This window comes from Lampris incognitus, chromosome 16 (assembly GCF_029633865.1).
Source record: "Lampris incognitus isolate fLamInc1 chromosome 16, fLamInc1.hap2, whole genome shotgun sequence".
NCBI lineage: Eukaryota > Metazoa > Chordata > Actinopteri > Lampriformes > Lampridae > Lampris > Lampris incognitus.
This window is the reverse complement of record NC_079226.1, coordinates 2,545,669-2,559,613: the sequence shown is the minus strand read 5'-3', so window position 1 is coordinate 2,559,613 and position 13,945 is coordinate 2,545,669. Positions and strand designations below refer to the sequence as shown.

Below are 13,945 nucleotides of genomic sequence, written 5' to 3'. Positions count from 1 at the left end.
GCACATAAAAACACATACACACACATACATACACAAACATACACACACATAAACATACATACACACATATACACACACACATACAAACACACTTACACACACATGCACAAACACACATATATACACATACACACACATACAAATACACACACACATACAAACACACACAAACATATACACACATACACAAACATACAAACTGATACACACACTCACATACACAAACACACACACACACACATACAAACACACACATACACACATGTATCATCACTGGCGATTACTCGCGGTGGAGTATGATTGTCCTCCTGTTGAAGTGAATTATTTGTGGGTCTTGAGATGGCTATAGAGGCCGATCCTGGATCCACAGAGTCTGTTGCATTGTGGGCAGTTGTGTGTCACAGATGTGATAGTCGTAGGGGAAGGAGCAGTTTGGTCGTGGAGCTCTCCTTTCTGCGTTGCCTTTTTGCTTCCATGGCACGGTGGGGGTCCTTTTCCTGTTGCGCTGTGCCTTCATAGATCACCCTACTCTACAGATTCCTGTCACAGGCCATCTCTTCCAGTCGTTCTCTACAGATTCCTGTCACGGGCCATGTCTTCCAGTCGTTCTCTACAGATTCCTGTCACGGGCCATGTCTTCCAGTTGTTCTCTACAGATTCCTGTCACGGGCCATATCTTCCAGTTGTTCTCTACAGATTCCTGTCACAGGCCATGTCTTCCAGTCGTTCTCTACAGATTCCTGTCACGGGCTATGTCTTCCAGTCATTCTCTACAGATTCCTGTCACGGGCCATGTCTTCCAGTTGTTCTCTACAGATTCCTGTCACGGGCCATCTCTTCCAGTCGTTCTCTACAGATTCCTGTCACGGGCCATCTCTTCCAGTTGTTCTCTACAGATTCCTGTCACGGGCCATGTCTTCCAGTCATTCTCTACAGATTCCTGTCACGGGCCATGTCTTCCAGTCGTTCTCTACAGATTCCTGTCACGGGCCATGTCTTCCAGTTGTTCTCTACAGATTCCTGTCACAGGCCATCTCTTCCAGTTGTTCTCTACAGATTCCTGTCACGGGCCATGTCTTCCAGTTGTTCTCTACAGATTCCTGTCACGGGCCATGTCTTCCAGTCGTTCTCTACAGATTCCTGTCACGGGCCATGTCTTCCAGTTGTTCTCTACAGATTCCTGTCACAGGCCATGTCTTCCAGTTGTTCTCTACAGATTCCTGTCACAGGCCATCTCTTCCAGTCGTTCTCTACAGATTCCTGTCACGGGCCATGTCTTCCAGTCGTTCTCTACAGATTCCTGTCACGGGCCATGTCTTCCAGTCGTTCTCTACAGATTCCTGTCACGGGCCATGTCTTCCAGTTGTTCTCTACAGATTCCTGTCACGGGCCATGTCTTCCAGTCGTTCTCTACAGATTCCTGTCACAGGCCATCTCTTCCAGTCGTTCTCTACAGATTCCTGTCACGGGCCATGTCTTCCAGTCGTTCTCTACAGATTCCTGTCACGGGCCATGTCTTCCAGTCGTTCTCTACAGATTCCTGTCACGGGCCATGTCTTCCAGTTGTTCTCTACAGATTCCTGTCACGGGCCATGTCTTCCAGTTGTTCTCTACAGATTCCTGTCACAGGCCATGTCTTCCAGTCGTATGAGGTTGTTGTCTTACCGCTTTTTTGTCCCCCTTGGTTGCACTCCCCCTCCCTAAGTTGGCCAGAGGGCCTGTTTCGGGAGATGGGAGTTTGGCATACAGATTATATGGCCTGTCCGTTGCAGCTGGTTTCGTGTGTTAGTTGTGAAGATACTTGTTAGGTTGGCTTCCTCCAGGATGCTGATGTTTGTTCGCCTGTCTTCCTAGTTGGCCTTTAGGATCTTCCATAGGCATCGCTGCTGATGTTCCAGGGCTTCGATGTGCTGCCTGCTGTAGGTAGTCCAGCTTTCAGCAGCATAGAGTGAGAGCAGAACTACTGCTTGATAAACAAGCACTTTGGTCTTAGTATTGATGTCCCAATCCTCAAAAACGCCATGCCTCAGCCTTGCGAAGCCCCATCCATCCATCCAAAGTTGTTTTTTTTTTTTCTGTGTGAGTGAAGCCTGCAAGTGCTAGAAGCTGCTATCTTCCAGAGTCAAATTCCTTGTGTCCAGCACACTTGGACAATAAGCCAATAAAGTTGATTCTGATTCTAATTCTGATTCAGATTCTGATAGTTCCTGGTAAATTACTGGAATAACCTTTCAGGCACCGCCAGAGATTTTTTCTATTCACACATGCAGGTACATTCAGGAACATTTCTGTCTTGGGCCTTGTCACACATGCAATGGCAATGCTGGAATAGATGGGGCAAGAGACAGTTGAGCAGACGGGTGGTAATGCAACAGTTATGGATGCCAACCGCCATAAAACTCAACAGAAGAAGAAGAAGAAGATGGGAAAAGGCCGGATGTTGGTATGGGTCATTTTCACTTTTTAGAAATTGTAAATATTTCATTCAAAAAACTATTTTCTTTCTTTCCTTTCAGTAAACTGCAGTCATTCTTGCTGCAGCAGCAGACGTTTCTGGAGAAATGTGAGACATGGATGGAGTTCCTGGTCCAGACGGAGGAGAACTTGGCAGTGGAGATCTCTGGAAACTACCAGAGTCTGATGGAGCAGCAGAAAGCCCATGAGGTCAGAGATCAAACAGAACTGAACTGAACTGAACAACAGAACAGTGCATCTCTTAAGGGCTATGGTCATATTTATTGTTTCACTGTGAAGTTTGTGAGGATAAAGTTCTGAAATACAAGAATCTTCCTTTAATCACCTTGAAGTTGGTTTCAAAAGAGCAACAACACACTAAAAGACATATATTGAAATGTTGACTGGTATCTCTACCATGACAAGGAGGAGATATATTTACTACTACTACTACTACTACTACTTTCGGCTGCTCCCATTAGGGGTCGCCACAGTGGATCATCCGTTTCCATCTCTTTCTGCATCTTCCTCTGTCACACCAGCCACCTGCATGTCCTCCCTCACCACATCCATAAACCTCCTCTTTGGCCTTCCTCTTCTCCTCTTCCCTGGCAGCTCCATATTCAGCATCCTTCTCCCAGTATACCCAGCATCTCTCCTCCACACATGTCCACACCATCTCAATCTTGTCTCTCTTGCTTTGTCTCCAAACCGTCCAACCTGAGCTGTCCCTCTAATATACTCGTTCCTAATCCTGTCCTTCTTCGTCACTCCCAATGAAAATCTTATCATCTTCACCTCTGCCACCTCCAGCTCCTCCTCCTGTCTTTTCATCAGTGCCACTGTCTCCAAACCATACAACATAGCTGGTCTCACAACCATCTTGTAAACCTTCCCTTTAACTCTTGCTGGTACCCTTCTGTCACACATCACTCCTGACACTCTTCTCCAACCTGCCTGCACACCATGTCCTCCTTATGTGTGGTCCTGATACCCTCATGTTTCCTTACTGCGTATGCATTTGGGTCCTCAATTCCTTCTCTTCTCCTACCATGACACAAACTGGTGGAAGTGAAAGAAAGTGATGCGGTTGTTCATTGTAGTCATAGTATGAAAAGTTATTTCCTAATTTGGCATCTTACCAGAACCAGCCTCACCCTGCAGGTTCCTATGGTAACATACTGTTGACTGCAAAATCACTTCCACCATACATTTGTTCTACAACAAGCCAACCCTACACAACATCAACGTCCACAGTGCTGTTGTTGTGTTTCTTGCCCTTTTGTATGTGTTTAAGTGGGAGAGTACTGCTGACGTCGTGTGTGTCTGCGGCTTCTCCCTCTCGTAGCCCCCCTTCCCATCCACCCCTGTATGTCTGTGTTATGTTTATCTGTTGTCTTGTTGCACCCCGTGTATTGTAAAGCCACTTTGAGTGTTAGAAAAGTACTATATAAGTTTGATTTATTATTATTATTATTAAAGTTTCTCTGTAAAATGTGACAGAAAACACTGTTGCCTCAAGTCAAAACTATTTGTTGTAAATCTGTTCTCTTTAATCATCACATAATCATCACAGGTTTTTATAAATGCACATAAGTTAGATATTAACTTTATCCATTCAGGATGGGCTAGTAGTAATTGCCTCGTTAAAACAGTTGTCCCACACTGCAGACATTTCTTTGTCGGCTGTAGCGCCACCTGTCAGTCCATCAAGGTCTGTCATCACCATCAGCACATTATTAAAGCATCATCATGTCATCATATCCGTTACAATTTTAATATCTGTCCTGATACCAATAACATGGGTTTTGTCAGCAGCCATACCAACATGTACCCTGGCTCTGCCAAATGACAGAAGCTAAGCAGGTGTGGGTTTGGCTAGTACTTGGATGGGAGACCTCCCGGGAAAACTGAGTTGCTGCTGGAAGTGGTGTTGGTAGGCCAGTAGGGGGCAGCAGTCTTCCCTCTGGTCCTAATAAAATAACAAATATCAAATCCCAGTGCAGTGACGGAGACACTGTGCTGTAGCAGATGCCGTCCTTCAGATGAGACGTTAAACCGAGGTCCTGACTCACTGGTCATTAAAGATCCCACGGCACTTATCACAAAGAGTAGGGGGTTCCCCGGTGTCCTGGCAACATTCCCAACCTGACTCTCTCCATCTGGCCACCTCATCATCCCCCATGTAACTGACTCAATGGTTCCTCCCTCTCCACCTCAAGCTGATGTGTGGTGAGCGTTCTGGCACAAAATGGCTGCCGTGCATCACCCAGGTGGTGCTACACATTGGTGGTGGTTGAAGTGAGTTACCCCCTTCAATGTGAAGCACTCTGGGTGTCTAGAAAACTATATAAATGTAACTAATATTATTATGATGAATAAGCTGATTGATGCATCATTTACCGCTAAGAAAAGTAGTCAGGTGGAACAAGCGCTCACATAGCAACAGTGTGAACAGATGAAAAAGGAAGACGGGGGAAATAGAAATCAAACACGGCTTATAAGGAGTTCTCACATACATTGTCGGGCCAGTTATCCTGTAAAATTAATTTATGATAACAGAAAACAAGCACTAAGATGACCATGTAACCTGACCATTCAAATAAACTCTATAGAATCCTGAGATACTGTTTATGTGGTTTTGTGAAAGTGTGTTTCATCATTTTGACTTTGAGTTTTTTGGTCTCTACAGTTGTTCCAGGCAGAGATGTTCAGCCGCCAACAGATCCTTCACTCCATCATCAGCGATGGACAGAAGATGTTGGAGCAGGGCCAGGTAGATGACAGGTAAACCAATTCAACAGTAACACTTGACAACAAACATTTTGCTTCCTGAACACTTTTGAGGGAATTTTATGGATTTTGGGCTGCTGATCATGAATGTTCCTATCACATACCATTTGGTATACTATATAACCTGTTTTTGTGATTTCCCATCTTATTTTAAGTCTACTAGTATATTGTCCACAAAGCAAGCTGTTTTGGTCAGTCGCAGCATGCCTGGGCAGCACTCAGGGTAGGTGCTGCTATGCAGATGATGTCTGAGGCAGCCTGGGCATACTGAGTCAGGCTAGATGTCTGAGGCAGCCGGGCATGCTGAGTCAGGCTAGATGTTGTCTGAGGCAGCCTGGGCATGCTGAGTCAGGTTAGATGTTGTCTGAGGCAGCCTGGGCATGCTGAGTCAGGCTAGATGCTGCAGACAGGCTATAGAAGCTGCTCACATGTACAGATGCTGTTTGGATGCATGTTGATGCACATGTTCTTCAGGCAGCAGCATAGTGAGTATACTTAACAACAGCATTTATTGTCTTCAGGAAGAGTTAACACAGCAGAAATGTCTCGTCAGTACTGCAGCAGCTGCAGTACATCCTGTTACATCTGTGGTGAGGACACGCTTAAGACTCAGAGACACACCATGACTGCATTTAAGAAAGCCTATGAGCTGTACTTGGGGTGTAAAACTGGTGATCAAGAGAACCCCTGGGCTCCTCAGATTTGTTGTGCAACATGTGCAGTCAACCTGAGAGCTTGGCTCAGAGGTACTCAGAAGTCAATGCCATTTGCAGTCCCAATGATATGGCGAGAACAGAAGGATCACGTGACGGACTGTTACTTCTGTCTGTCCAATGTGTCTGGCTTCTCTACTAACAATAAGAAATCTACTGAATACCCCAACCTGCCTTCAGCCATGACACCAGTGCCAAAGGATGACAGTACCGAAGCCAGTACCGAAGCCACCAGAGACATGGAGCCTAGATGAGGCAGATGAAGATGCTACAACACATGAACCAGATGTGGAAAACAACACTGATCCAGATATTGAACCCTTTATGCCTGGTTATCCTCATCTGATAACACAGCCAGAATTAAATGACCTGGTCAGGGACTTGGATTTGTCAAAAGCTGAAGCAGAACTACTTGGTTTAAGATCGCAAGGATGGGATTTGCTGTCACCAGGTACAAAATTTCTATCTTTCAGAACCGTCAAGAACATTTGACAAACTTCTTTACGCGGGTTGACAACCTGTTTCTGCACTGACATTGGTGGATTGTTAATGGCTTTGGGTTGTGTGCATGACCCACAACAATGGTGTCTTTATAGCTTCAACAAAGTTAAGCCTGAAAGCTGTCCTGTTCCACAATGGCAATGTCCACCCTTCAGTGCCCACTGGCTCTGCAGTACACGTGAAAAAAACCTACAATAACATGGAAGTGTTGTTGAAACACATACAGTACAACAGCTACAACTGGAACATGTGTGGTGATGTGAAAGTATTGGCACTGCTACGAGGAATGCAGCTGGGATATACAAAGTACTGCTGTTTCCTGTGTGAATGGGATAGCCATGCTACAGAGTCACATCACATTAAAAAGAACTGGCCGCTCCATAAGCATTTCATTCCAGGGCAGTAAAGTGTGGTGTATAAACCACTTGTCCACCCAACACAGATATTTCTGCCCCCTCTTCATAGAAAACTCAGATTGATGAAACATTTTGTGACAGCAGTGAACACAGAAGGTGATGGACTTCACTATCAGAGACAGATGTTTCCAAGAATAATTGATGCCAAGATGAAGGGAGGCATGTTTGTTGGTACACAAATCAGATAGGTCAGGGGTTCCCAAACTTTTCCATGCCAAGGACTCCTTAATAGCTGTAGCCTCTGGCTGGGGCCCCCCTATTGCGACATGGCTTAAAAAATTTTAAATTACACTGGCAAATGTAAAAAATCTAACATACAGCTTCTTAATTCCTTATTTTTATGAATGCAATATAATTTAATTTACATTTCAAATAATTTCTCAGTTGTATTATATTCAATATTCTTTTTATTAACCAACATTCATTGTCATTTGTGCTTTACAATATTCATCAACAATTCTTTCTTTTAGTATTTTTTTCTTATTATTCTTATTATTTTTTAAAATATTTAATTTTATTTTTATTATTGTTTTTTTTTAGCTGCATTTTTCATTTTCCTCTCCCGGACCCCCTAGCGCCTGCTGCGGCCCCCACTTTGACACCCTGGGAGATAGGTCATCAGTGACAGGGAGGTAGAAGATCTGCTAGTGGGCCAGAGAAACTAGCATGGAAGGCATTTCAGGATGTTGTTGAGAATTTTCTTAGCAACTACAGAGCACCAAACTACACTGAGCTGCTTGACAACATGCTTAAAACACACAACACCATGACTTGCAACACATCATTGAAAATTCCTGTTCTGCATCACACTTGGACTTCTTCACTGCTGGTCTTGGTGCAGTCAGTGAGGAACATGGTGAAAGATTTCACCAGGACATTGTGACCATGGAAAAGAGGTATAAGGGCAACTAGAATCCATCAATGCTGAGCAACTGTTGTTGGACATTGACACGAGAAGCACCAGATGCTGAGTACAAACGAAGATCATCTGCAAAACATTTGAAGCTCAGCTGAACTAACACAACGTGTCGGCACCGTTATGAGATGAAACATGTTACATTCATACAAGTTATTCTAATGTTTCTCCAGATTGCGTGACACAGCCAATCTGAAATTATTTTTGTGTTCAGCTTGACGTTGTCTATCATAATCTCTTTTTTTTTAGGAAGTAAAACATTTGAAAAAATTGTTGTCGAGTGTATTGTTGTCCATTCGATAGTAATGATTTCACCGATCTGTCAGCTCACTGCATGGTTTAGCATCTGAAAAGAAGCACTGAGTTTATTTGTACTGCCCTAAATCACAGCAACAGTCTTAGAAGGCTTACCATTCCATCAGAGAGAAAACAGGTTGTGTTTTTCTTTCACCTCCTGCAGACATGAGTTCAACCTCAAGTTGCCGCTGTTGAGTAACCAGTGGCAAGGTGTGGTGCGGCGGGCACAGCAGAGGCGGGGCATCATCGACAGCCTGATTCGCCAGTGGCAGCGTTACAGAGAGCTGGTGGACAAACTGCGTAAATGGCTGCTGGAGGTCTCTCATCCTGCTGAGGTGCTGCAGGCTGGCGCTGGGGTGCCGCTGCAGCAGGCCCGCGCCATGCTGGACGCCGTCCAGGTACAGATAACACTCAACAGCCCCATCCAATCAAGCATAAGCACGCCTTCATTCCAACCAATCCCCACACAGGCTGGCCTCACTGATTAGCATAGCTCAGATCAGGAAGTTAATCAGTGACCCTGAGACTTCTCACAAAAGTTGAAAATAAATAAATGATTAAAAAAGGTAGTAATGTAGTAAGTAATAAATAAATAGTAAGTAATAAATAATGTAATGTAATAAGGTAGTAATGTAAGTTAAACAATCAGTGATCTGTAATACATGAAATGATCTATATGTCAGACCAGTATCATGACTCTGAAAGTTTGACCCGAGTCCTAAATCACACAGCACTGTTGATGCACTGAATACATTACATTACAGTCATTTAGCCGACGCTTTTATCCAAAGCGACTTACAATAAGTGCATCATTTAACATAGGAGATCAGGAGAACTACTAGTCATCAGAGGTCATAAGTGCATCTAAACAAGCATCTAAGAGCAAAACCAGTGCTAACGTAAAAGTGTAAGAAAGAGTTTTTTTTTTTTAAATGAGTGAATACAACAAGTGCTAAGAACAAATAACAGGGTAGTAGTTCTTGAAGAGGTGAAAGATGGGCAGCGACTCTGCTGCCCTGACATCAGTGGGGAGTTCAGTCCACCACTGTGGGGCAGGGGAGAATAGAATCGTGACCGGGTCGATCAGCAGCAGGGGCCTCTGAGCGACGGGGCAACCAGGCGTCCCGAGGCAGCAGAGCGAAGTGGTCGGGCGGGGGTGTAGGGCTTGACCATGGCCTGGAGGCAGGAAGGAGCTGTTCCTTTCACTGCCATGTAGGCTAGCACCAGAGTCTTAAACTGGATGTGAGCAGCTCCTGGGAGCCAGTGTAGGGACATGAGAAGGGGAGTTGTGTGGGAGAACTTAGGGAGGTTGAACACCAGACGAGCTGCAGCTTTGTGGACAAGCTCCAGAGGTCTGATGGCCGACGCCGGGGCGCCAGCAAGGAGGGAGTTGCCGTAGTCCAGCCGGGAGATGACCAGAGCCTGGATGAGCACCTGTGCCGTCTCGTTGGTGAGGAATGGGAGAATCCTCCTGATGTTATAGAGGAGAAATCTGCAGGAGCAAGCAACCGATACAACGTTTGCAGCAAACGACAGTTGGTCGTCCAGGATCACACCCAGATTCCTCACAGTCCGAGTTGCCGTCACCATGGTGTTGTCATGGTGTGGCCAGGTCTCGGTGCGGGCAACCTTTCCCCGGGAGGCACATCAGCTCTGTCTTGTCCAGATTGAGCTTCAGGTGGTGTGTCACCAACCACTCCAAGATATCAGTCAAGCACTCAGCAATGCGTGTCTCTACTTGTGTGTCTGCCGGTGTCATCGGCATGACAATGGTAAGAGAAGTCATGCAAGCGAATAACAGAACGCAGGGATGTTGTGTACAGGGAGAAAAGGAGAGGACCCAGAACTGAACCCTGTGGAACGCCTGTAGTTAGTCTGCGAGGCTCCGACACAGATCTCCTCCATGTCACCTAGCAGGAGCATACATGAACATGTGTGATAATGAGTCAGCGTTTTATTGTACATGTTCATGTATTCATGTTCACGTATGATAACATGTCAGCAGTGACGACTGGTGGTGGTGGTGTTGGGTGGGTGGGCTCACAAATGTATTATACACATCCCAATAACCAAGTTACCGCAACCACAAGAAATACCCACAAGAATGGCCTGATGCCAAAAACTGTCTTTTTCTTTCTCCGTCTCTCTCTCTCTCTCTCTCTCTCTCTCTCTCTCTCTCTCTCTCTCTCTCTCTCTCTCTCTCTCTCTCTCTCTCTCTCTCTCTCTCTCTCACACACACACAAACACGTCTCGTAATTTTGTCAGATAAATGTTTCAAATCCACAATTCTTTGTTGGGTCCGAGCTCTATGCCTTCCAAAAAGCTAGCATGGGAAACAGAGAAGTGAATACTTTGCTACATCTGCCGTTAGCCAGTCCCTGCGTGTCAGCATGTTGACTCATGTACGTCTGTCTTCGTCTCTGGAACTGTCTCATCTTTAGTCTGGACTCAGTTGTGTTCAAATCATGCTTTAGTTTTACTGCTTCTTCATTGTATTTCCAGCTCAAGTTTTTTTTTTCAACTTAAATAGATCTCTAAAGCTGACTCAATGAATGACTGTTTACCTGTCTGTCTGTCTGTCTGTCTGTCTGTCTGTCTCTCTCTGTCTGTCTGTCTGTCTGTCTGTCTGTCTGTCTGTCTGTCTGTCTGTCTGTGTGTCTGTGTCTGTGTCTGTGTGTCTGTCTGTGTCTGTCTGTCTGTCTCTCTGTGTGTCTCTCTGTCTATGTGCCTGTCTGTGTCTTAGCTGAAGGAGAAGGTGCTGCAGCGTCAGCAGGGCAGCTTCATCTTGTCGGTGGAGGCCGGCAAACAGCTACTCCTGTCGGCAGACAGTCGGGCGGAGGTCTCCCTGCAGGAGGAGCTGACAGACATCCAGGAGCGCTGGAGACAGACCAGCACTTCCCTGGAGGAGCAGAGGAGGGAGCTGGTCTCCTTGTTGAAGGTACAGTACACTGCACCATTCATACCGCTGTTCAGACAGACACACACACACGTAGACACACACACACACACATAGACAGACACACACACACACACACACACACACACACACACACACACATATAGGCAGACACACAACACATAGAGACAGACACAGACAGACAGACAGGCACACTGACAGACAGGCAGACACAGACAGACAGACACTTATCGGTCCTAGTATAGTTGTATTGTTTAAATTGTGTAAACACAACATCTATTGTGCGTTGTCCATCTGTTGCTGTCCCTGAGCTTTCTTCCTATTTGTTCTCCCTGTTAAAGGGTTTTAGGGAGTTGTTCCTTATCTGATGCGAGGGTCTAAACACGGGATTTGTGTTGCTGTAAAGCCCCTTGAGGCAAATGTTGTATTTTGTGATACTGGGCTATACAAATAAAACTGACTAGTTGCCTACCAACACGGGGATCGTCGGTTCAAATCCAATCCCAGTGTTGCCTCCGGCTTGGTCGGGCGTCCCTACAGACACAACTGGCCGTGTCTGTGGGTGGGAAGCAGGATGTGGGTATGTGTCCTGGTCACTGCACTAGCGCCTCCTCTGGTTGGTCGGGGTGCCTGTTTGGGGGGAAGGGGAACTGGGGGGAATAGCATGATCCTCCCACGCGCTACGCCCCCCTGGTGAAACTCCTCACTGTCAGGTGAAAAGAAGCGGCTGGTGACTCCACATGTATGGGAGGAGGCATGTGATAGTCATGTGGTAGTCTGCAGCCCTCCCCGGACCAGCAGAGGGGGTGGAGCAGAGGCCGGGACGGCTCAGAAGAGTGGGGTATTTGGCCGCATACAATTGGAGAGAAAATAGGGGGGAAATCCCCCCCCCCCCCAAAAAAAAAATTGACTTGACTTAGCTTATGTGAGATATCTCTGAGTCGAGAAGGTGGTGGTGGGGGGGGGGGCTTGGAATGATCAGGGTTTGACACTGCGGGGGTAGAACAGGTCTTTGGTCTTGCTGCCTGCTTTAGCCAATAGCACATATCCAGATCCGATGTGGTGTCGGTCTCAAGCGGGTTCGGGCCGGACCAGGGAATAGTGTCTGCATAGTCATCGGCGTGGGGCTCATTATGTCTGAAAGTCGCTTCACGGTGCGTTTCATGATCCTGGTTCTGATTGTCAGCGGGTTCCGGGACACCAACTTGGGAAGCAGCAAGCAGAGCCGAGCCTCAGTAAGTTTTTCCTCCTCTGGTATTTGGTAGAGCACAGGGGTTGTGTTTTCAGGCTCTGTGGCTTCCTGGCTGAGCGTGGTGCAGCTGGTGCCTCCAGTGGAGAGGAAGAGAGGGGAGGGGTTTTTCTATGTAGAACGTTTTGGTAACACTTCAGAATAACTACACAAATGAAGCGTTAGTTAAGAATTAGTAACTACTGACTTCATCATTTGTAAAGTATTTGTAAAGCAAGACATGCACCAGTGGTTAGTGAGCGTGTTAACAGATGTTTATAAATACTTATTAGTACTGCAGTTCATGATTAATCCAGGTAGTACTAGTTGTGAGTGAAGTATTTTGTATGAGCTCATGTAAAGTGAGGACTATCTGTGCCTCACAAAGCATTTACACACGAGACTGAAAGGCCAGCAGCACCTTGAGACTCACACAAGTCTAAAGGATCATAAGACCCTTTAGAAAGTGTAAGTACACGATTAACACACTGTTTACATGTACATCTGTGCACGATTAATCATGAATTGCAGTATTAATAAGTATTTATAAAACATCTGTTAACACACTCAATAACCACTGGTGCATATCTTGCATTACAAATACTCTACAAATACTTAACAAATACTTTACAAAGGAGGAATTCAGTAGTTGCTAATACTTAACCAATGCTTCGTTTGTGTAGTTCTTATAAAGTGTTACCAGAGTTTTTCCCCATAATCTGACAAGTACACATGATTGAGGAGACCAGCTGAGCTTTTATTTGTGAAAATGTCCTTTAATAGAAGCATAAGGTTCACATTCATATTGTACATGTTGTGTATTGATGGATCGGTTGTGATGTATATCTTGTATTGATAGATCAGTTGTGATGTGAGTTGGTATTGATAGATTGGTCGTGATGTGAACTGTGTATTGATGGATCGGTCGTGATGTGAATTGTGTATTGATACAGGACTGGGAACGGTGTGAAATAGGAATTGGAGGATCTCTGGACAAGCTGCGAGCGTTTAAACGTCAGCTGTCTCAGCCTCTTCCTGACCACCAGGAGGAGCTGCAGGCTGAACAGATGCGGTGCAAGGTACTCTACCACTTCTACACGTCCTCCTGGGGGGGTGGGGGGTGGGGTTGTGTGATTCTTTACACCCTGTTCTTAATGAGCGAGCCAGTTCGTTGCTCAGCTGTGTGAAAGTGTGATGTTGGAGCTGCTACACAACAGTATTGTGTGTTCCAGCTTTAGGATTATGTTGTCTTTGCCATGACAAAAGTTATAATTAATGATGACGTAATAATGAAGATGATCATCATCCTCATCCTCATTGACAGGACCTGGAGAGCAGATTTGATGGCTGGACAGAGGACCTGGCCCGTCTGAGTGTACTGAGAGAGTCGCTGTCGTCCTTCATCGGCTCTGAAGATCTATCCGTCCTGCAGGAACGCATCGAGCTGCTCCACCGCCAGTGGGAAGAAATCTGCCACCAGGTGGGGCTGAAGAGCTACCTACATGCAAAGTAGATGTGCTTTTGGTCATGTATGTAAGACAACTCATGTACAGATATCACTGCCCCTCAGGTAAAACACACCACACCTACACCTACACATAGCAGACACACAACCTCACCTACACCTACACATAGCAGACACACAACCTCACTACACCTACACATAGCATACACACAACATCACCTACACCTACACATAGCAGACACACA

General features: G+C 45.7%; 1 protein-coding gene across 2 annotated transcripts in view; it reads left to right on the top strand.

The window, feature by feature from the left end:
* Positions 1 to 13,945, top strand: part of syne1b (spectrin repeat containing, nuclear envelope 1b) — a 394,236-nt gene that overhangs the window by 306,437 nt on the left and 73,854 nt on the right. For both annotated transcript variants that reach the window (XM_056296155.1, XM_056296154.1), the window contains 6 exons: positions 2,517 to 2,664; positions 5,147 to 5,241; positions 8,254 to 8,488; positions 10,834 to 11,028; positions 13,189 to 13,314; positions 13,560 to 13,715. In XM_056296155.1, coding sequence (XP_056152130.1) covers positions 2,517 to 2,664; positions 5,147 to 5,241; positions 8,254 to 8,488; positions 10,834 to 11,028; positions 13,189 to 13,314; positions 13,560 to 13,715 — 955 coding nt within the window. The remainder of the gene's footprint in view (positions 1 to 2,516; positions 2,665 to 5,146; positions 5,242 to 8,253; positions 8,489 to 10,833; positions 11,029 to 13,188; positions 13,315 to 13,559; positions 13,716 to 13,945) is intronic.